We start from the raw sequence: 21,105 nt of genomic DNA, 5'->3' as shown, positions 1-21,105 counted from the left end.
TTTTTAATTTTTGTGCACCTCAATATCTTTAGTTTTAGTCTGAAGTGAACAAAATACACAAATAGTCGTTGTACTCTACATATTTCATTCTGACCGTTTGTCAGTTTGTGGGCCATGGTCGGTACAATCCATATAGATTTCACTCAGTAGCATTTGATCATAAAGCACAAACAAGAGCAAAATAAACATACCTGTTACATGCAAGATTATAAAAACACTCTCCTTATTGGAATCAAGGGTGTAAAATCAACAACAATGTCAGTGCAGCAGATCGATGCAGAAGCGTTCCAAAGTTCTATTTGATTCGCAAAACCAAAACCAACCCAACCGGTTTATACAAAGGGAATACACTGGCGCTTTATTAAATAAAGAGCCCATTTCAATCTCAACTTTGGTCTGGTCTTAGTGTGTTGCATAAATTCCCTTTATGTGAGCTTGTGAACATAAAGACTCCAATGACGCGTGTTAACCGACTGCACCCCTGTACATATGTTCTTTCGTTTCCCCAGAAGTCGAAGTGAGCCAACCGAAAGCTATACGGTGCAGGCTGGAACGGTAGTATTTATTGAACAATCCAGCGCCAACAAAACAAGAGATCCAGGAAGCGTTTGTATATCGATAACAAGGGATTTACCTGTAACTTTCTTTTTTCTAAAAAGGAAAACAAAACCCCGTCTTAATTATTAATCATAACATATATCCACGACCATGGTTTTTGTGTATTGAAAGTGAGAGAGAGAGAGAGAGAGAGAGAGAGAGAGAGAGAGAGAGAGAGAGAGAGAGAGAGAGAGAGAGAGAGAGAGAGAGAGAGAGATCAAATCAAATCAAATCAAATAAAATTTTACTAGGCCGGTTGTGGCATAAGCAATATAAACGAGCTTCTTTTCAACCAGCCCTCGCCCAGAGAGAAAGAGAGCAGGAGAGAGATTCCTTTCATAAGCGTATGTGGAGAAAAGCGACTACAGGAATAATTTGTCTTTTCTCCATATGCAATTTTCTTCTTAAAAGTTTATAGAGTGAAGAAGAAGAGAAGGCGTAGAGAGCAGAATATATTATCTAAGTTAGTATTGAAACTGTGTGGAGTTAAGATTCACACTTTAAAATCGGATTTGTTCTTTCCCTTTGTAAAGGGTTTGGAAATAAGTATGGTCCAGTCCTTTCTCATTGTTCTCCTCGCAGTAGAATTGAATTGGCTCTGACACCATGGCGCCGAACGATGGCGCCTCGGTCACCTCTCACGTCGCTAACCCCCTACGCCTTTGTTGTGTGTGCGAGGGCAGTCAGCGAGGGCATTGTCTTTTCTACATCCATCTCTCGCCTCCCTCCTCCCCAACCCCCTTTTCCTTTTTGATCTGATCCTTTACTTCTATGTTGATGTGCTTTTGTTAATAATACTTGTTACACACAGATAAACACTCACACACACACATTCTCTCTCTCTTCTGTAGCTTTTCTATCAATCTTTCTTTTACTCATGTATTCGATATAAATATATATTCTGTATTCATTTGTTTAGTAGAATGTAGATTTTATGTTTATCATCTACCCAACGCTGGAGGGGTCTAAGTCAACCGAAAGTGGGTGCATTCCCTGTAGGTGCTTTTCCTGTAGGAAACCAGATTGCACTCAATCTCGTGTCCTACCTAGACTGACGGCCCGGGTTGTGCAGAAAAAAATATATGTAGGCCTACTGAAATAACATAAAACAAAAGAAAAACCAAGCAAACAAACAGACAAACAAAACAATGAACAAGCAAACAAGAACTGACATGCAACGTTTCAGATAAATCTGTTGTATAGTTTTCTCGCAATCGCTGTGCGCACACACAGACACACACACACAGACACAGACACACACACACAAACATGCACACATAAACACACACACACCACACAGACACATACACATAAACACACATAAATACATAACAACACATACATACATACACCCCCCTCGTCTCGATTCCTGGTCTACTGGAAAAATTGTAGTCAAAACTTGACTAAATGCAAAAATCCCTCGGGATCGTTTTGGGTGGGCAGGGTAGGTGGTGGTTATCAAGAGGTTGTTGCCCGCTCCTTTCACAGCAGACTCTGCACCCGAGTTGTTGGCCTTTAAGTCAACACCGGTGGATTGTGGAATTCTGTTTGTGATGGGGTCTGGTGGTTTCCGATTGTCTGTATGTTCATGGAAACCTTCGGGTTTGCATAACAGTTTTTATAGGGCTAAGAAATTGGCCCTAACATTTTCAATCCTGTTTGATTGCACTTCGCCTCCCGAGGTGATCGTAGTGTTACCGCACTCGGTTACACCTATTTAATTTACATCTTTTCTTGCAAAGTGAAAAGTGCAAAAGTGAAGAAAACATGAAAGGCCAAACTGTGTATCATTATGCTGTAAAATGAGTTTATTTCCAGAAATTGCGTGGCATTTTCAAAAATCACAAACACTGCAACAACAACTGATAGAACCCAAAGCGAAAAATAATCATCGATCTGGCACAAACAAGTTAACTGAACACATCTTCCAACAAGCGTGCGCAACAGAAGACTCAGACAAACTTATTACTTAATTAATTAATTAAGCTCAGCTTAATTTCCAAAATCTCCCAGTCTTCACACAATGTCTTCGCCTCCTCCATGTCTATGCTACTAACCCTTTGTGTTTAAATCATTCAACCAACTATAGTTCTTGAAAATAATAAGCCTCAGCCTACCATCCAGCAAATTTGATGTGAGTCACAATCATACCAAAATATAAATAAATAAATATCTCATTGCAAAACGTTACAGTGCTATAATCACAGATACTTGCACATATAAATTGTGTGTATGCATAAGCAATAGCTTTATGGTACATGTACAAATATTTAACAATAAAGCAATACGCGCACATCCCAAATTGTACAAGGAACAGGACATCAAAGCTAAAACAGCTTAACCCAAGAAAAAAATAACACCCAGATCATACAAAAAATTGTGGTTGTTCTATCTAGCATTCATTGGCATAGGAATTGACTATGTGTACATGTACAAAGTAGCATTGAAGGCACACTCCTTCTCGTGTAAACAGTTTGGATCACTGTCTCAGATCTGGCCAGGCGTTTACATGGGAAAAGACCAGCGAGCCAGCTTCTACTTGGATGGACTTATATGAAAAGTGGCCGGGTGGCCGAGTGGTAACGCACTTGCGCTCGGAAGCGAGAGGTTGCGTGTTCAGGCCTGGGTCAGGCCGCAATTTTCTCCCCCCATTCCTAACCTAGGTGGTGGGTTCAAGTGCTAGTCTTTCGGATGAGACGAAAAACCGAGGTCCCGTGTACACTACACTGGGGTGTGCACGTTAAAGATCCCACGATTGACAAAAGGGTCTTTCCTGGCAAAATTGTATAGACATATATAAAAAATGTCCACCAAATACCCGTGTGACTTGGAATAATAGGCCGTGAAAAGTATATACTCGCCTAACACGCTTGAGATTTACTGGCCGATGTGAATGCGTGATATATTGTGTAAAAAATTCCATCTCACACGGCATATTGTAAACGCCATGAGCCTCCCCTCTGGGAGGGTATTTGCGTAGAAATACTCACTAAATAAAAAAAATAAACAAGAAGGGCAAAGCCCATACGACTCACACGCTTGACCTTGACCTTTACATGACCTTGACCTTCAGAGTCAAGGTCAAATAACTAAACCTAGCAATGACATCATACACTAAGAACTGCTTTACACATTTTTCCTACCAAAATACATGTGTCAAGGTCATCCAAGGTCATGCAACACAAAGCTGTTAATTCAAGACATAGGAAGTACAATGGTGCTTATTGGCTCTTTCTACCATGAGATATGGTCACTTTTAGTGGTTCACTACCTTATTTTGGTCACATTTCATAAGGGTCAAAGTGACCTTGACCATATGTGACCAAATGTGTCTCATGATGAAAGCATAACATGTGCCCCACATAATTTTTAAGTTTGAAACAGTTATCTTCCATAGTTCAGGGTCAAGGTCACTTCAAAATATGTATACAATCCAACTTTGAAGAGCTCCTGTGACCTTGACCTTAAAGCAAGGTAAACCAAACTGGTATCAAAAGATGGGGCTTACTTTGCCCTATATATCATATATAGGTGAGGTATTGAATCTCAAAAACTTCAGAGAAAATGGGAAAAATGTGAAAAATAGCTGTTTTTTTAGACAACATTTATGGCCCCTGCGACCTTGACCTTGAAGCAAGGTCAAGATGCTATGTATGTTTTTTGGGGCCTTGTCATCATACACCATCTTGCCAAATTTGGTACTGATAGACTGAATAGTGTCCAAGAAATATCCAACGTTAAAGTTTTCCGGCCGGACGGCCGGCCGGCCGGACGACTCGGGTGAGTACATAGACTCACTTTTGCTTCGCATGTGAGTCAAAAAACCAACACCCTGACTGCTTGCTGCAGTGAGTTTGAATTTTTGATGAATTAACTTCTGGAAAATCCAGTAGTGGCTTTTATTAAATGTATTCATCAAAATGTTGCCACTGTGCACAGAGACCACCCAGGCTGTTCTTTGGTATTTGACCAGGTGGAGGCATGGTCTTATCTCGTGTAAAAGCCTGGCCAATTTCTGAGCCAAATTTTTTCCACATGAAGGAGTGTGCATTTTTGTCCCAGGTACCGTATTTGACGGACTACAAGCCGCGACTTTTTAAACAAAAAAAATCGCATTGCGGCTTATAAAAAGATGCGGCTAAAACGTTACCTAAACTTGAATAGCATTCACCTAATGGAAGTCGCCGCGGATTTTCATTTCGCTCGATTAGCGATTACCGGTACTTTATTAGCTCTCTACTCAAGACTCGGCGCTTTTCTCTTTCTTTCGCGAATCTTCGTTTGTCAACAAGTCGTCGTGACAAGATAGCGTACAGAGAAACACCGGATGTATCGGGATCTCGCGCGCGCGAGATTTAGTTTTTTTGTGTCTCGCGATAGTTGGAGGAGCGAGAGCCGCCATGTTGTGTTTCCGTCTGCTCGAAATGTATGCAAAAGTCGTAAATCATCCCAAAAAAGCTTATTCCGGGCGGGACTACATGTGTGTGTTGGTTACAAATTGTGTGTGTGATATTTTTCTTCAAACTTTTTCACTTTTCTTCTTTGTTTCACTTGTTTATTCTCGGAGCCGATTTCGCCAAATACCGTACTTTCGTTTGCCTGGTTGTTTTGATTGATTGACACGATCTGATTATATTTTTTTCGACGGCGGCTAATATAGTGACGCGGCCTATACGTGGCTCGTCCCAATTTTTTTGTTAAAAGTCGGGGGTGCAGCTTATAAAACGGTGTGTCTTGTAATCCGTCAAATACGGTACTTAAGTCCTTCATTAGGAGTTACCATGATGAAGCAAGCTCATTAATTTTACATGTATCACATTACAAGTACATCTAACCCTTTGCAAGCAAGGACAGACTGTACTGTCTCCATAAAGAAACGAAAACGATTTTCTTACAAAAAGTAATGTCCTTATACTTTAATGAATGCCAACCAACCTTGTCACTGTTGTTTGGAATGTGACAACCGAACCCCCCCCCCTCCCCCCATCGCCAAGCAAACTAACTCAAGGGAAAGGACATACAATTTAGTATTTTATATAAATGCAATATACATGTCTCACATTTTGGCAATGCAGCATTCAGTTGCACAAACCTGAAACTGTATACACAAAACTGCAAAAGCTTCACAACAGAATGTTCACTAACAGCTCAAGCACTGGAATAGTAATCTCATATACCGTATTATATATCCTTTGACTTTCAAATAAATAAGTGTACCACAAAACCAAAAACAACCCACACAAAAAACTAACAAAAACGACAAAAGTAAGGAAACAAAACAATAACAACAGTACTTGTAATCATTATAGTCATTAATACTCGTATTTCATGGTCACAGCCTCAAAAAGAATAGACAAATGGAATCCACCAACAACATCAAACAACTGGGGAAAAAATCAATAGGAAATCAAATAAAATCACCAATGTTAACTAACAGAGCATTTAACAAATAGAAATAAAAGAATCTTCACTGTTAACAACAAAGCATATTCAAAATACACAATTTGGCAGTGTTTTTTTAGTGCATTAAACAAATTATTTACCAACTTCAAAATCAGATGATAATAATTTCTTTCCCACGCGCATTCCTTTGTAAAATGTTTGCAGTCAAGTCTTCCACACACATGCAGTCCTCATGCCAAAATTCAACTACAAGTTTCTTTCACAGAAAATCTGCGTTAGGCCAAACAAAAATATATGTTGGTTTAGGATAACGTGACCAAAAAAGATAAAGTCGGTAGGTCGTCCTTTTTTCCTTTTTTTTATCTTTAAATTTTATTTTTAAATTTAGTTGAGGCATTTTGTTTAAGTCTCGATAAGGTTCCCAAATTGTGCCAAAAGTTGGTGTTTTTTTTGAGAAATGAAAAAAAAAATGTTAGGGTTGCAGGAGAAAATTAGGGTCGGTCGGGTTGTTTTTATTTGGCCTTAACAGCAAATATATGTTACGTGGAAGAACCATTTTGACTCACGAATTTTTGAACCTGCAGCCAATATTTTCTGATAGTAAAATTGATGATGCAATGTCAATGATAAATTTCATCAAACTTAAACTTGTTTGGGATTTATTTGTAACAACAAAATCTAGAAACCTTCTTCCTCCTCCTTATACATGCATATTCATCTTCTGACTTCATACAGGCTAAACAGCAGAATGCATTCTAACACTCTGTACCTTCCACGAACAACACTTTAGTACAAAATTATTTTTTTCTATAACTTTTTCCCCCATGGTTCATTCATCATCTGACATAACTTTTTAGCGAAATCTAAGATTATTGAAAAAAATCAAAAATGTTTAAATATTGTTAAATATATTGCATATGACGTTGTAATACTACTGGCATGATTTCAAACTTTTGTAAGAAATTTCTGGTGCAGGTTTATCTTGTGCAGGACATAATTCAATATTGTAAACAGATTATCTGTCTTGTCCAATGCATCCGGTGTGGATTAATAAATATGTAGGACCAGTGCGTGTGTGGTCATCTCAGCAAGTATTGGTGTTGTCTTCTCTTCTTCTTCGTTCATGGGCTGAAACTTCCACATTCACTCGTGTTTTGTTATGTGTATGACAGTTTTTACCCCGCCATTCAGCCTGCTAATTACGCCACTTTCGGGGAGTATAGATAGGTGTTGCTCATGAACAGACATTTATCTAAATCCAAAACAAGTTTTATTTTCAGACAGATGCAAACAGACTTTTGCACCAAAGTAAAAGAGGGTGTGTGTGTGTGTATGTGTGTGTGTGTGTGTGTGTGTGTGTGTGTGTGTGTGTGGGTGTGTGTGTCTGTGTGTGTGTGTGTGTCTGTGTGTGTGTCTGTGTGTGTGTGTGTGGGTGTGTGTCTGTGTGGGTGTGTGTGTGTCTGTGTGTGTGTGTCTGTGTGTGTGTGTGTGTGTGTGTGTGTGTGTGTGGTCCACCTACAAACAGCTATCCACATCTCTTTTGGAAATAATAACCAAATGATTTCTCAGATCATACTCTGGAATGGTATATCATGTGTCTTGACCACAAAATCACAATCACAGAGTCAAGCAAAATTAAAACATGAGAGAACACCCATAAGTTGCTCTGGAACAGGACGTTAAAACCACTAAATATCAGCAGAAAAATTTGAATATGAAATTGAATTTGCTTTCAGATGAAGATAGTGCATAATACTTGACAAGACCGCAACGTCCTCTTTAATTTCTCAGTCACATTCCTGTTTGCACTAGAACAGTTTTTCCACACATCTGCTTCACAAATGCTTTTACTTCATGCTATTGATCCTTCAGGAGCAAAGAGGCCAGGAGCTTTCTTCACAATAAAGACTACAAACTACTGTCTTGAAGCGGTACCTTACATTCTCACATATCCCCTGCATTTAAAGACAGGTTCAATGATTCCTGCATAGTCTTACTGTGGCACTTAAACTGCAACCAAGTCTTTTGCTAGTGAAGCCTCCTGATATTTTTCGATTTCAGACAATGAGATGCAGTACATGTTCTTGGTACTTGGTCAGAGCAGCATGCTGAATCAGTTCTGCAGTCCTGCATTCAGAATTATGAGCAAGTATCAGTCTAGCAGCATCAACACAACTCAAAGATTGTTTCAAAATTCACCAAAAGCTGAGCCAACTCTGTTATATGGAAAGACAAAAATATTTGCTGGATTTATTGTATCATCCAGTTCTAATTCTAGTCTACACATGCTTGGAAACTGGTTGCACAGTACTTCGTTTTCCTGATACATGTGTATCTTCTTCCCTCTGTGGGTTTTATCTACATCCTAAGAACTGCACCGTTCAACATGATTCTCTGATTCAGACAGTAACAGAAACATCAGTCTCATATTCAGACCGAAGCACCAAGGTGTGATCGACAAGAAGAAGAAGACCGAAGCACCATCAGTTCAGTTTTTGGCTGGTTCAGGGTACAAGCCCTCCTTTTGTGGCATAAGAGAGTAGCCCACTAAACGGTCTTGCAAAAGCCTCTTCTCCTCGCGCTAAGAAGCTGCCCGCAGCACTGCATGAGGTTTCCATGCATTACAAAGCTTCTCTGTCATAATTTTGCCAAATGAACACATTGCATTGGCAAATCATGAATGATACCTAAACCACTTCGACTTGACAGACAGTCTGCTGTGATCATCTCCTCATGAACTACACAGGAGAATGAGATTTCTCTCTCACAGTTTTGTATTTGCCACCTACCTTTTCCAGCTGCTGTTATTGTTTTCCCCAACAGCTTTGATCAAGTTTTCTAGCTGCTTTGATCACATTTTCTACCTGCTTCGATCACATTTTCTAGCTGCTTCGATCACATTTTCTAGCTGCTTTGATCACGTTTTCTAGCTGCTTCGATCAAGTTTTCTAGCTGCTTCGATCAAGTTTTCTAGCTGCTTCGATCAAGTTTTCTAGCTGCTTCGATCACATTTTCTAGCTGCTTCGATCACATTTTCTAGCTGCTTCGATCACATTTTCTAGCTGCTTCGATCACATTTTCTAGCTGCTTCGATCACATTTTCTAGCTGCTTCGATCACATTTTCTAGCTGCTCACATCACATTCCTCAGCTGCCCTGACCACACTCTTCAGCTGCTTCCATCATGTTCACCCGTCGCCTTGATCACGTTATCATGAACAAAGACCAAGCACCAGATTTCTCTGTCAAAGTTTTGTGTTAGCCACCAGCGAGACGCGTCTAGGGGGCGGAAGAGAGGAACTCCCCCACAGTGATCTCTGGTCATGCGTGCCTGTCATGTGGGATCGAACCACGGCGATGTGAAGACATTGCACCCACTGCTCCACGTTCTGCTGGCCTTTGGCTTTGAACACGTACGTCTGGTCGTCAGTGAAGATCTCAAATGCCCGTGGGATGTCGCGGATTCCTTTCCGCACCGCTTTGACGCTCTGGATCTTGCTGACTGGTAGCGTTTCCTTCCGCTGTGCATAAAGTAAACACAAAGTTACTGTGCATGTTACAGAAATGGGCTGCTAAAAGAAGCACATAAATTACCACACACACACACACACACACACACACACACACACACACACACACACACACACACACATACACTCTCACACACAGGTCTATAATTCAAATACCAAGCGGAAAATCCACACCAGAGACAATTTTCCAAAGAGTAAAATATCTCTTGCTGCCAGAAAAAAATCTTTTGTTGCTCTCAGTTTACAAAGTTACTTCCTCCTTTCACTTCACAACCTCCAATCAAATCAGCCAGATACTCAGCTACAATGTACATAGTTTCAACTATAGAATAGAGAATTCCCGTCTTTACACATGGGTGGCAAATGAAGATTTAACACTTTCTACCCCACCTATGTTGACCAAGTTTTTTTTAGCCGAGACCAGCTGTGCTGCAGCAGGTCACTCAGAATTGTAGTAACTGTGTGGTAACTGTGTATCAACACGCTGGAATGCAGGCGTTCGATGGACGTTACAGGAAGCGACTGAAGCTAACAGTCTGAGTGGATATATCCGTACCCGGTCAGATGGAGCCATATGAGTGGGTACGGATATATCCATACCTGGGAGACAATGAGTTAACCTGATTACAAGTTTGTTTGACACAGAGGTCAGCTGGCTAGGTTTAAAAAAAAACTCCACTCTTTTGACATTCAAAAACACACTTCCGTACAATTTGAATCACACCAAATGCAAGTGAAGATGAGTCCTTACAGAATTACTCTTGCTGTAGGTGAAGGTACCTCCTGACAGGGTGAAGTATCGGGTTTTCCATCTCTTGAACACTTTCCATTTACCCTTCTTCTCCTTCAGTTGACCCTGAAAAGCAGATGTCCAAACTTTAACATCTTCAATACAGCTGTACAAAACTAGGTACATATCACATAAAAAAGGTGTGTGTGAAAACCCACCTCTCATGTTTACATTTCGTCAATTTTTCACTAAATGTTTTAAAGGTACTGAACTTGTCAAATCCAGGTGCACGGAGCCCCTGGGGCTTTTAGTCATACCTCAGGCAGCTATCCGTTAGAGGAACTACCAAGTTTCATTGACTTGCACCCAAAGAGTCAAGAACTGCGATTTTTTTACGAATTAATTTCGTACTTGGACCCGGCTGGTCTTGACCTATTTTTGGATCGAAATTTAGATCAGGTAGCTCACCACATCATGCACAAAAAGACAGTCACTAGCAAACTATGTCAGACGTCATCATGAGTTTGTGTAAAACAAAATGGAGGTCGGAATCACTCAGTTGAATCGAACTCCGACCAAACACCAATGTAATAACTAGGTTAATTTATGCACTCGCGTGAACAAGAAACTGTCGAGCTTCACAGATGTCGTCGTTGGGTAGTTTTGGGTTTGTTTTAAAAATTTTAATAATAAATTTTCATTTGATTAATATACTTACCCAACTCACATATAGCAATTAACCCATAGTTCAGTGCTGATATCGCTGTACGCGTCCCCTTAGCAACAAGGAAGACGCCTCTAAAAAAGAGTGACCGAGACCCGTAAGGGTATCCAAGTCAGCCCGTAAGGGAGGCTGCCTTCCATATGCGCGCGCATATGCCGCCATCTTGTCATTCTACACGAAGCCCAACTCACTACTTTTTTAGACCCCCATACCCCCCACAGCGGGGAGGCGGGAGGGAATAAACGATGTGAGTTGGGTAAGTATATTAATCAAATGAAAATTTATTATTAAAATTTTTAATTAAATTACATATCTTACCCAACTCACATATAGCAGATTGCTACTATAGGAGGAGGGTACTTACCAACTTAAGACCGCAGGACCTGCCCTGCAGCCACGAGAGCAGGCAAAGCCGCACTGCCATCTTGCCGCCTTGCCGCAATGTCTCTCAAATAAAAATTGATGAACACGTCCTCAGATTTCCAATAAGCCGCCGCCAGGACCTCTGATAGGCGCCCTGGGCGAAGCACGGCCACAGAAGACGCCCAAGCCCTCGCTTCGTGCGTCCTGGCTGACGTAAGAGGAAGCACCGCCCTGACCTCGCCAGACTGGCGTTGCCACCATCCATACGCTTGCTTAATGGTCAGTGAAACCCATTTAGTCAAGGTGACCTTCGAGATATCCTTCGCCCGCACAGTGTTGAGGGATATAAACAATAATTTCTGAGTTTCCGAGCGAATCGGCGAAGACCTAGACAGGTAGCTGCTTAACGCCCTGACAGGACAATTTGACAGATCGGGGTCTCCAGGAGCGAGTATATCGCTCAAGGGTGGAATACGAATGCAAGGCGAAGCCTGACCGGGCTTTTGATTTTTAGCGAGAAAATTAGACGTAAATCTCAAAGAGTAGGAGCCATCCCTCTCCAGGGAAATATCTTTAGCGAGACCAGAAAGTGCGTGCACCTCGCTACCCCTCCTAGCCGTGGCAAGCAAGACCAAAAACAGAGTTTTTCTCGTCAAATTAGGTAAACTAGCCAACCGGAGAGGCTCAAAGTCCTCCGATGCAAGGAAACGGAGAACCACAAACAGATCCCAGGCAGGGAGCTGTGATCTTGAGAGCGCTGCGTCAAGGGCAGCTCCCTTAAGCACGCTTGAAATGACACCGTCAAGATTGATCTTGCGACCGAGCTGTCTAAGAGTGGAAGAAATCGCAGACCTTCTAACTCGCAGTGACGAAGGAGAGACCCCCCTACTAGCCAACCAAGAGAGGTGGTTGGCTACCTCCATGGACCTTGGGGAAAGATGTTGAACCTTATTCTCAGAGCACCACTTGGCCCATGCAGCCCAATGAGAAGAGTACACGGAGCTAGTTGAGTCTCTGTGTGCTTTCTGTACCAGTTTCAGAGTTGTGGCCGAGGCCCCGGCACGACGCAGAGCGATTCTGACAGAATCCAGCCGTGAAGCTGCAACGCTTGCGGATTCTCGTGCGGGACCCCTGACCTGGGCTGTAACAGGTCGCCCCTTCGAACGCCTAGAGGAATGGGTGGGCGCACTGCCAGCCGCAGAAGGTCCGGATACCAGTGCTGGCTGGGCCAAAGAGGAGCAACCAGCACCAGCGCTGGTTTTTCCAGATCCACTTTCCTTACCACCTTCCCTAGCAGGCAAAACGGAGGAAAAGCGTAAGCCTGCAGATTTGACCAATCCAGATCCAACGCGTTCACCGCCCACGCCAGAGGGTCCGGGAACGGTGAGACGAAAAGGGGAAGCCTGGTGGAGAATCTCGTTGCAAACAGATCTATGCAAGGCTTGTCTACTTGAACCCAAAGACGATCCAACGCCTGGTGGGAGAGGGTCCATTCTGAATGCAGAACCTTGTCCCCCCGACTGAGGGCATCCGCCAAAACATTGAGCGTGCCCTTCAGGTACTTCGCTGAGAGAAGTATGTTGTGCGAGCTGCACCAAACCAACAGACGGCAAGCGCTCTCCGACAGCTTCTGCGAGCGTGTGCCCCCCTGCCGATTTATGTAAGCGGCCACAGTCGTATTGTCCGTGTGGACTTGAACATGACTGCCCCCCAGAAGCGGCAGGAAAGCCTGTAAACCCAGAGACACAGCCTCCAGCTCCAGCACGTTTATGTGCTGAGGAGCTAGGGAGAGATCCCACAGACCGGAGGCTGTCTGATCGGCCAGATGAGCACCCCAGCCTGTCATGGATGCATCTGTAACAAGAATGTTCTCCGGCGCCGGAGGAACGATCGGAACACCCTGAGAGACCCAGGGGAGCAGCCAAACACTTGTAGTGTTGCTGAACCAACTCCCCAGTCCTATGCGAACATTCCAGCCCTGAGAGGCTTGGTCCCACTGCCTCCTCAAAGCCGCCTGAAACGGCCTCTTGTGGACCCTGCCTAGAGGCACAAGGGGAGCCATCGATTCCATCTGCCCCAGTAGGGAGGACAACTCCCGGGCCGTGGACACACTCTTTCCTATCAACAAGCGAACCAAGTTCTGAAGCTTGTCCACCCTCTTTTGAGAGGGACGGACTAACCACTCCACCGTATCGAAATCCATGCCCAGGTAAGTGAAGCGCTGGGATGGTTCTAACTCTGACTTCCCTAGATTGACTGTAAAGCCCAGCTGAGCCGCCAGGTCGAGAACCCTCGCAGTCTGAGTTCTGCACATGTACTGGTCCTGATGCAGATTCAACCAATCGTCTAAATACGCCCGTAGGCGTACCCCCTCTTGTCTGACAAGGGAGCAAAGCTGGCGAACGACCAGCGTGAAGATCCAGGGGGCCAGGGAAAGCCCGAAGGGGAGTGCCCGAAATTGAAACACTTTCTCGCCCCACAGAAAGCGCAGCCATTTCCTGTCTTGAACATGCATGAGCACATGAAAATATGCGTCGGTGAGATCCACCGACGTGGCCCAATCTCCCGGACGCAGAGCTTCCCTTACAGAGAGTGGAGTCTCCATGACAAACTTGACTACCCGTAGGTATTTGTTCAGGGTGGACAGGTCCAAAACAGGCCTCCAAGCCCCTGAGGCTTTGGGCACCACGAACAGCCTGCCGTAAAAGCCGAGGGACTCTCGATCTCGAACTTCCTCTATCGCACCCTTCAGGAGTAGGGAAGCCACCTCCGCATGAACGGCTGACTTGGCTTCCGGGTCCACGGGATATCTGAAAGGCGGAGGTATCCTGGACAGAGGTGCCTTCCCCTCTGCCCAGAGGAGACGGAATCCCGAACGCACTATTCCCAAAATCCACCGGCTGGACACCAGGCGTGTCCAGGCGGCCAAGGCCCTGGAGGGGCCACCCGCCGCCACCAAGGCGGGGGTTACTGGGAATAGTGGCTCGGGAGACCCTCATTGGGGGTGAGGCTTGTGCCCCGACCCCCGAGAACCCCCAAAGGAGCCTCTCTTCTGGTAAGGCGCGCCTCGCCCCCTACCCCGAAAAGAGGTGGACTGATTTTGCATCTTGCCCCCCCCAGACGAAGAAGGCTGAGCCTTACTCTGAGAGGTAGGCTTGCTCTGAACCTTCTGAAAGCCGTGGTGAGCAATCCTTGCAATAGCCAGATCCCTAGCGTCCTGGGTTTCCTTCTGCAAAGTGTCCAAAGAGGAAGTACCCAGCAGCGACCCTTCCGTAAAAGGAGATACCTTAAGTCTGTCAATGGTACCCCTGTCTCGGATCTTTGAACCCGCCAAAAAGGCAGTTCTGCGGGAATGCACAGCATGCCCGTAAAGCCTGGCTGACAAGCTCAATTGTTCCTGAGAGACCCTGGCAAGCGTCGCCAACAGAGTTGTCACATCCTCCTGGGAGGCGTCGTAACGGAACTCAAACGGGTCTAACGATGAAGCGATAGACCTAGACAAAGAGCGTTGGAGAGAACTAGAGACGGAACCCAACTCGAGCAGAGATCTACCCGTCTCCTCCAAAGCCTGAAGAGCAGACTCCGTGTAAGGGACTGTTCTATCCCTGGCATACCCGTCCTCCCGCAGAGAAAGCAGTTCCGGAGTCACCGGTAGAACTGATCTCGGCAAAGCAAAAGAGTCAAGTAGAGCGACTGGACGAACCGACAGTTTAGAGCTCTTTGAGAGCGCAGAACAAGGAACGTGTTGACCCGCTTTAGCCAACCAGGGGCCCACCACCTCCGGCGCCTCCCCATGCTGTGACAACAGCGGAAAGGCATCGGACATAGCTCGACCTTTCGCAAAAACCTTCGACATCTCGACCGCCACAGAGGGGGACTCCCGGAATCGGAACGAACTTTTCGGTTCCTTAGCACTCCTGAAATCCCCTAAGGCAGAAGGAGGATGGACAAACTGAGATTTGTTCACCGCCACCTCCTCCTCGAGATATTTCGAAGCCACTCCAGCCGCCAGAGCCACCGCATCTGGCAGCTGCCGTGGCAAAAAGAATCCAGCACCTTCAGCCTGAGAGGCGGCACCGTCATCCAGGTAGCCTTCGTGCCCTTCCATGCACTCCGGAGGCTGGTCCCCGTACTGACTAACAGAGTCAAGTCCAGAGCCAGCCATACTACCACCAACTTCCTGCCCCCTGGGCGGAAGCAGATGCCCTTCAACCTGACCACAGTCGGGAAGAATAGGAACATCTGTTCGCTTGTCAGGGCCCTTAGCACCCACTGACACCCCGACTAAGCGGTGGATATCAGCCGATGTTTCAGAACTTTCACCTGGGATTAGACCCGAGGCTACTCCCTCAAGACAACGCTCACGTGAAGTGCACATACCTTGTGAAGAAGAACGGACACCGGCCGGAGACCCCACGGGAGCCTGAGAGATCCCATCCTGAGACGCATGCACGTCCGCCCTCGTAACAGTAGCAGAGGGAGGCAAACGCACACTGGCCAGCGACGACGTACCCCCGACACCTGCCGGCAGCGCACGTATCTCCGCCTTAGTTGACGAAACTTCAGCCGCTAAGGCCGAAACCTGAGAGCTTAATGTCAAAAGCAAAGAAGCAAAATCCGCAGATGCAAGCCCAGAACCTACAGGCGAGACATCCCCTACAACATGCTTAACCCCGAGCAAGGGCTTCTCCGTAGGTTTAGCAGACGAACCGGAAACTCCGGGCACGCCAACAACAACATCACTACATTTTTTGGATTCTGAACCCGAAAGAGACACGGGCGTATCGCCGTGCGTTTTAGAACTTCTAGAACTTCTAGAACTTTTCTTAACAGGAGAGGGCGAAGCAGCTACATGTTTAGATGTTGACCTCTTCCCGTCCGCATTGTCGGCCATGATGAAAACAACTCACAAACAAATTTGGAAAAAATTTTGTAAGTCCGAAAACAAGCCAACAATGCCGCCAAAATTCAGGTAAAAAATGGAAAGATCTCACCTCAACAGCAAATGCGAAGTCCGGAGACAAGAAGACACCAAGGGGAACACAAACCAGGTCTGGAAGACCAAGCAAGTAGGCTGAAACACAGCCGGAGCGTACCAAACACGACCAGCTCCACTGAGCGCTGAGAGTAGAATGACAAGATGGCGGCATATGCGCGCGCATATGGAAGGCAGCCTCCCTTACGGGCTGACTTGGATACCCTTACGGGTCTCGGTCACTCTTTTTTAGAGGCGTCTTCCTTGTTGCTAAGGGGACGCGTACAGCGATATCAGCACTGAACTATGGGTTAATTGCTATATGTGAGTTGGGTAAGATATGTAATTTAATTACTACCATAGGAGGATTTTTGAACTGTAAATGCACTCAGCTGCAACAAAAACGCAAAACGAAGGCTGTGAGCTGCACTGTGCCTTTAACATAGACTGGAAATGGAGACAAGGGCGGTGGTGTATGTGGGTGTGTCTGTGTGTGTAGAGAAAACTACTCAACAGATCTTCATGAAATTTCACATACAAATTCTTCCAGATAATATCCCCAGATTTGTTTCTCTCCCTTTTTTGATAAATGTCTTTGATGACATCATATCCATCGTTTGTTTACACCAAATACGGTACAGCGGAACCCCAACCAAAGACTCCCTCCTTCTAAAAACCCAGCTTTCTCAGATTTTCTGTTCATAACATCTGTAAGTTTACATCCAATTTAAGACTCCCTCCTTTTTAAGACCTGATTTCTCAGATTTTCTTTTTAGGAGTTCTGCTGTGTTGTACACCCTGAACTCACTTCAATTTCGGGCAGACCGTTCTGCATGAGCGAAGACACTTTCTCCGGGTGGTTGCACATGAAGCAGGCCCAGTGGGTGCTGACAGCATTGAACTCAAACACGTCAAAGTAACGCTCCTCGTGAAGCTCATGCAGCAGCGCCAACTGATCCTGAACAGACAACACTTACATTTCAACTTCAATTTTTCATTATTAATATTAAGAAATCACTGTTCTACAACGCAAGTCCGGTAACAGTTCCAATCTCTTACCAATTCCACTACCAGAAACATAAAATGAAAAACAAAATGAAAACAAAATACCCGTATGGAGATGCAGTGGTTCCCTAGTTTTAAGAACCCTGAATTTAAAGTTGTATTATGTCTCAGAGCAGTATTGACCCAACATTTATCTTTTTGTTGCAGATGAGGAAATAAACAGCCCACTGTACTAATTAACTCATTGTCTCCCAGGTACAGATATATCCGTACCCACTCATATACGGCTCTATCTGACCTGGTATGGATATATCCGTACACACAGTCACTTCAGTCGCTTCCTGTAACGTCGATCTAACGCCTGCATTCCATCGTGTTGATGCACAGTTTCTACACAGTTACTACAATTCTGGGGGTCCTGATTTGGCCTATATGGTCCGCTGGACCCAAAAAGCAACAACTAACTAACTAACTAACTACAATTCTGAGTGACCTGCTGCAGCACAGCTGGTCTCGGCTAAAAAAAACTTGGTCAATATAGGTGGGGTAGAAAGTGTTAACAGCCCACAACGTGTGTCACACAAAAAGGCACTGTTTCTTACTTTCTGTGTGGGAAAGGAGGAGGTAACCACAGTCAGAAAACTGCTGTTTCTCTCCCCTTTCAAAGCATCCCAGCAAGCCTTGAGGCAGCTCACATCCGTATCACGTTGACTTAGGGCAGCTGATGCGTTGGCCTGAAAAACAGACAAACACGACAAATATAAACTGAAAAACAGGACATCAACATTTACAAATATAAACCTACCAAAAGTTAAAGAAATAAATCAAGACACCATTAACGACAGTTCAGCAGGCCAGTTTAAGAGAGAATTTTTAAGGCTGACAGCAGCACTTTTAGCATATCACCAACTCATGTCCCTAATAGGAAAAGTTCCTGTGAGGACGTAAAGGATCTCGTAGTTAGACAGCAGTGGAATGAAGTAAACTAACTAGACTAACTAAAACTTATATCAGCATCAATTAAGTTTGTCTTTTCTGTATTTGGGGCAACCATCTTCTTGAAACATGAAGAATTAAGTTAGACAGATGTTGCTGGATTTGCTGGCCTGCATAATAGAAAGATTTACTTGCATGAACCTAAAAACCATTAAGGGAATTCGTAAGCTTGGCGTGTACTTATTTTGAGAACAAAGTCACACCTGTCCTGGCAACCAGCTCTCGATGACAGTACCTCCCCAAAAGATCCCCCTTATTTGTACAATTAACATTTCCAAAGCGACCAACTTTCTATAGCAACCATTTTTGGTTGGTCCCATCGGTTGGACAAGGGGAAACTGCTTAAAACAAGAAATTCCTCCGAGGTAGGAAAAACACCCCCATCCTTACCATTCTCACTGCCACCAACTGAGAAGGTTATTTCCCTTTGACCATTAATATGTCCCTCTATAAGTCCTTGTAGAATCTTAATCCACCAATAACTCCCTAACCGTGTGTTTGACTGGTCCCAATTTTTGTAAGGACCGTCTCAGGAATGTATAGAACCTGTTCACCAAGTTTGGTGACGATCGGTCCGTTCATTCTTGAGATCTATATGCGAACACAAACACACAAACAAACAAACAAACACATCGACTGAAACCTATACACACCCCTATACCGGGGGTGTAAAGATAGGTCTACAGACTTGCATGGACACAACACACACCTGAACAGAAAGGAACATAAGGTGAATCCAGAGTTTTGGCAGTCGTGTGTTGACGATGAAATGCTGGTTACTGTACAGACACTGTCCGCTCTGCCTCCCGCACACAAAGTACAGGCGAACGTAGCGCTTGTGCTTCCCATCTGAAAGAACAGAACATGTTTTATTTTGCTTTGCTTTGAACTCTGTATAACCCCTCTTGCTGGGCATGAAGGTTCATAGGGATTGACAGTTTTGCCATCATACGATGGTTAAGAATACGAGAATTTATTTTACAAGGGAGGTTCGTAAAAGAGAAAACAAAATAAAAACTCACTTTCATTGGAATGTCAAAAGAAACATGAAAAAAATCAAATCAAAGGAAAATGTTTTTTGTGTGAAAGACTACTGTCAAAGTCACGTACACACGCTCAACCATTTTGAGTAATCTTTTTTCACGGCAAAGCTATACTGACTGTTGCCCATTTTTTCATGACATTTTAAAAATGTGCTGTAAAATTACTTACTTCATTTAACAAACAATCTCCAATTCATTTAAAAACAATAATCTGTTCATTTCACAAAGAATGCTCAATCCATTTCACAAACAAAGATCAATCAATTCATTAAACATTTTTTTAAAAAAGCATGTGTTTTTGGCCCATCAAAACAGCGTATACTTATATTCATACTCACTGACAACGCTGCACTTGATGGGCAGGGGAATACTGGCATTCAACTTGTTGATGAAACCTTTGATCTTGGTCAGGTGTTTCTCACAAAACTGCTGCACGCCATCTCTCCCTGGCTCCCCCTACAAATAAAACAGTCAGAGACTCTGACACACAGTCTTAGGCATCTTGGATATCCTATGCATCTAAAAGTCAAGGCCAAGAAGTTGTGCATGTTCCTGAATTTTTCTCATCAGCCAAGTTGACATTATCTGACAAGTTATTTGGCTTCTCAAGGCCTCTTCTTGCTCAATGTGCTATTTTATGGACATGCTTCTTCTTCTTCTTCAGCGTTCCAGAATTGTCTGGTTACGTGTGAGCTCGTTTGCCCATTTGGGTTCCCCAAACTATACTCTGAGAGCATAGTCAGCTTCACTCCGCTTTCGTTGAGTTGGCATGCTGGGTATTTTCGTGTTTCCATGACCCACCGAACTCTGACATGGATTGCAGGATCTTTTCCGTGCGCACTTGGTCTTGTGCTTGCGTGTACACACGGAGGGGGTTAAGTCACTAGCAGGTCTGCACATAAGTTGACCTGGGAGATCGGAAAAATCTCCACTCTTAACCCACCAGGCGGCAGCGACCGGGATTCAAACTCACGACCTCCCGATTAGGAGGCCGACGTCTTACCACCACGCCACTGCGCCTGTCTATGGACATGTGTATTCGCATCGCTCATCAAAATGGATGTGCACCTTTAGACCCACCTGTGCTTTCCCTATACTACACCCTACCCCAATCCAGTTATTATTATGAAACTTTCTTCGCTCTTGATGCAAAACCTCATCTTAGAAGTGCAAGACACATGTAACGACAGAGATGTCATTCGGCTTTGGCAGTCTGCAAAAATTTTATAAAATTGCAGAAAACTTTTACGTTAATTTATCAGATCCTGCAAACTATTTTCATGGCAGTAGATAGGTAACACCATCAACTATCGTAAAATTGTGAGAACTGCGAAAACTTTTAGAGCCTGGAGTTTTGCAAATTTGCACAAAATAATAAATCGTAACAATTAACATCCCTGAACAGTGTTTATAGTGACAGTAAACATCAGACTTGACACTTACAGAATTTTGCCCCATTGGAAAAGCACCACCGCTGTAGGAAGTGTTCTCTGACACAAGGGTGGATGTGGGGCTTCCTGCTCGCTCGCTGGCCAGACGTACTGTTGATCCACTGAAAATAAAACAGCCGGTTTAGCATTCATCTCCTTTTGACTGCTATGGCTCTGCTGTTGTGTTCAGTGCAAAAAAAATAAATGGTAAGAAAAAGTTAATTTCTACCCATCTACTCTGCATCACAAAAAGGAGGAAACAACAAATCAAAATTAAGAAAACACTAAGTTTTATTGTGTTAACTGCAAT

At 44.1% G+C, this 21,105-nt stretch overlaps 1 protein-coding gene across 1 annotated transcript in view; it reads right to left on the bottom strand.

The window, feature by feature from the left end:
* Positions 1-6,174: 6,174 nt before the first annotated feature.
* The window catches only part of LOC138978306 (ventricular zone-expressed PH domain-containing protein homolog 1-like), a 29,667-nt gene continuing 14,736 nt past the window's right edge, over positions 6,175-21,105 (bottom strand). The window contains exons 9-15 of the mRNA XM_070350999.1: positions 20,809-20,917; positions 19,704-19,821; positions 19,032-19,171; positions 17,929-18,060; positions 17,130-17,279; positions 10,281-10,385; positions 6,175-9,520 (exon numbers count right to left, since the gene is read on the bottom strand). Of these exons, the coding sequence (XP_070207100.1) occupies positions 9,245-9,520; positions 10,281-10,385; positions 17,130-17,279; positions 17,929-18,060; positions 19,032-19,171; positions 19,704-19,821; positions 20,809-20,917 (1,030 nt within the window). The 3' untranslated portion in view covers positions 6,175-9,244. The remainder of the gene's footprint in view (positions 9,521-10,280; positions 10,386-17,129; positions 17,280-17,928; positions 18,061-19,031; positions 19,172-19,703; positions 19,822-20,808; positions 20,918-21,105) is intronic.

This window comes from Littorina saxatilis, linkage group LG10, assembly GCF_037325665.1.
Source record: "Littorina saxatilis isolate snail1 linkage group LG10, US_GU_Lsax_2.0, whole genome shotgun sequence".
NCBI lineage: Eukaryota > Metazoa > Mollusca > Gastropoda > Littorinimorpha > Littorinidae > Littorina > Littorina saxatilis.
Note: the sequence above shows the minus strand (reverse complement) of the source record. Positions and strands in the feature narration are given on the sequence as shown.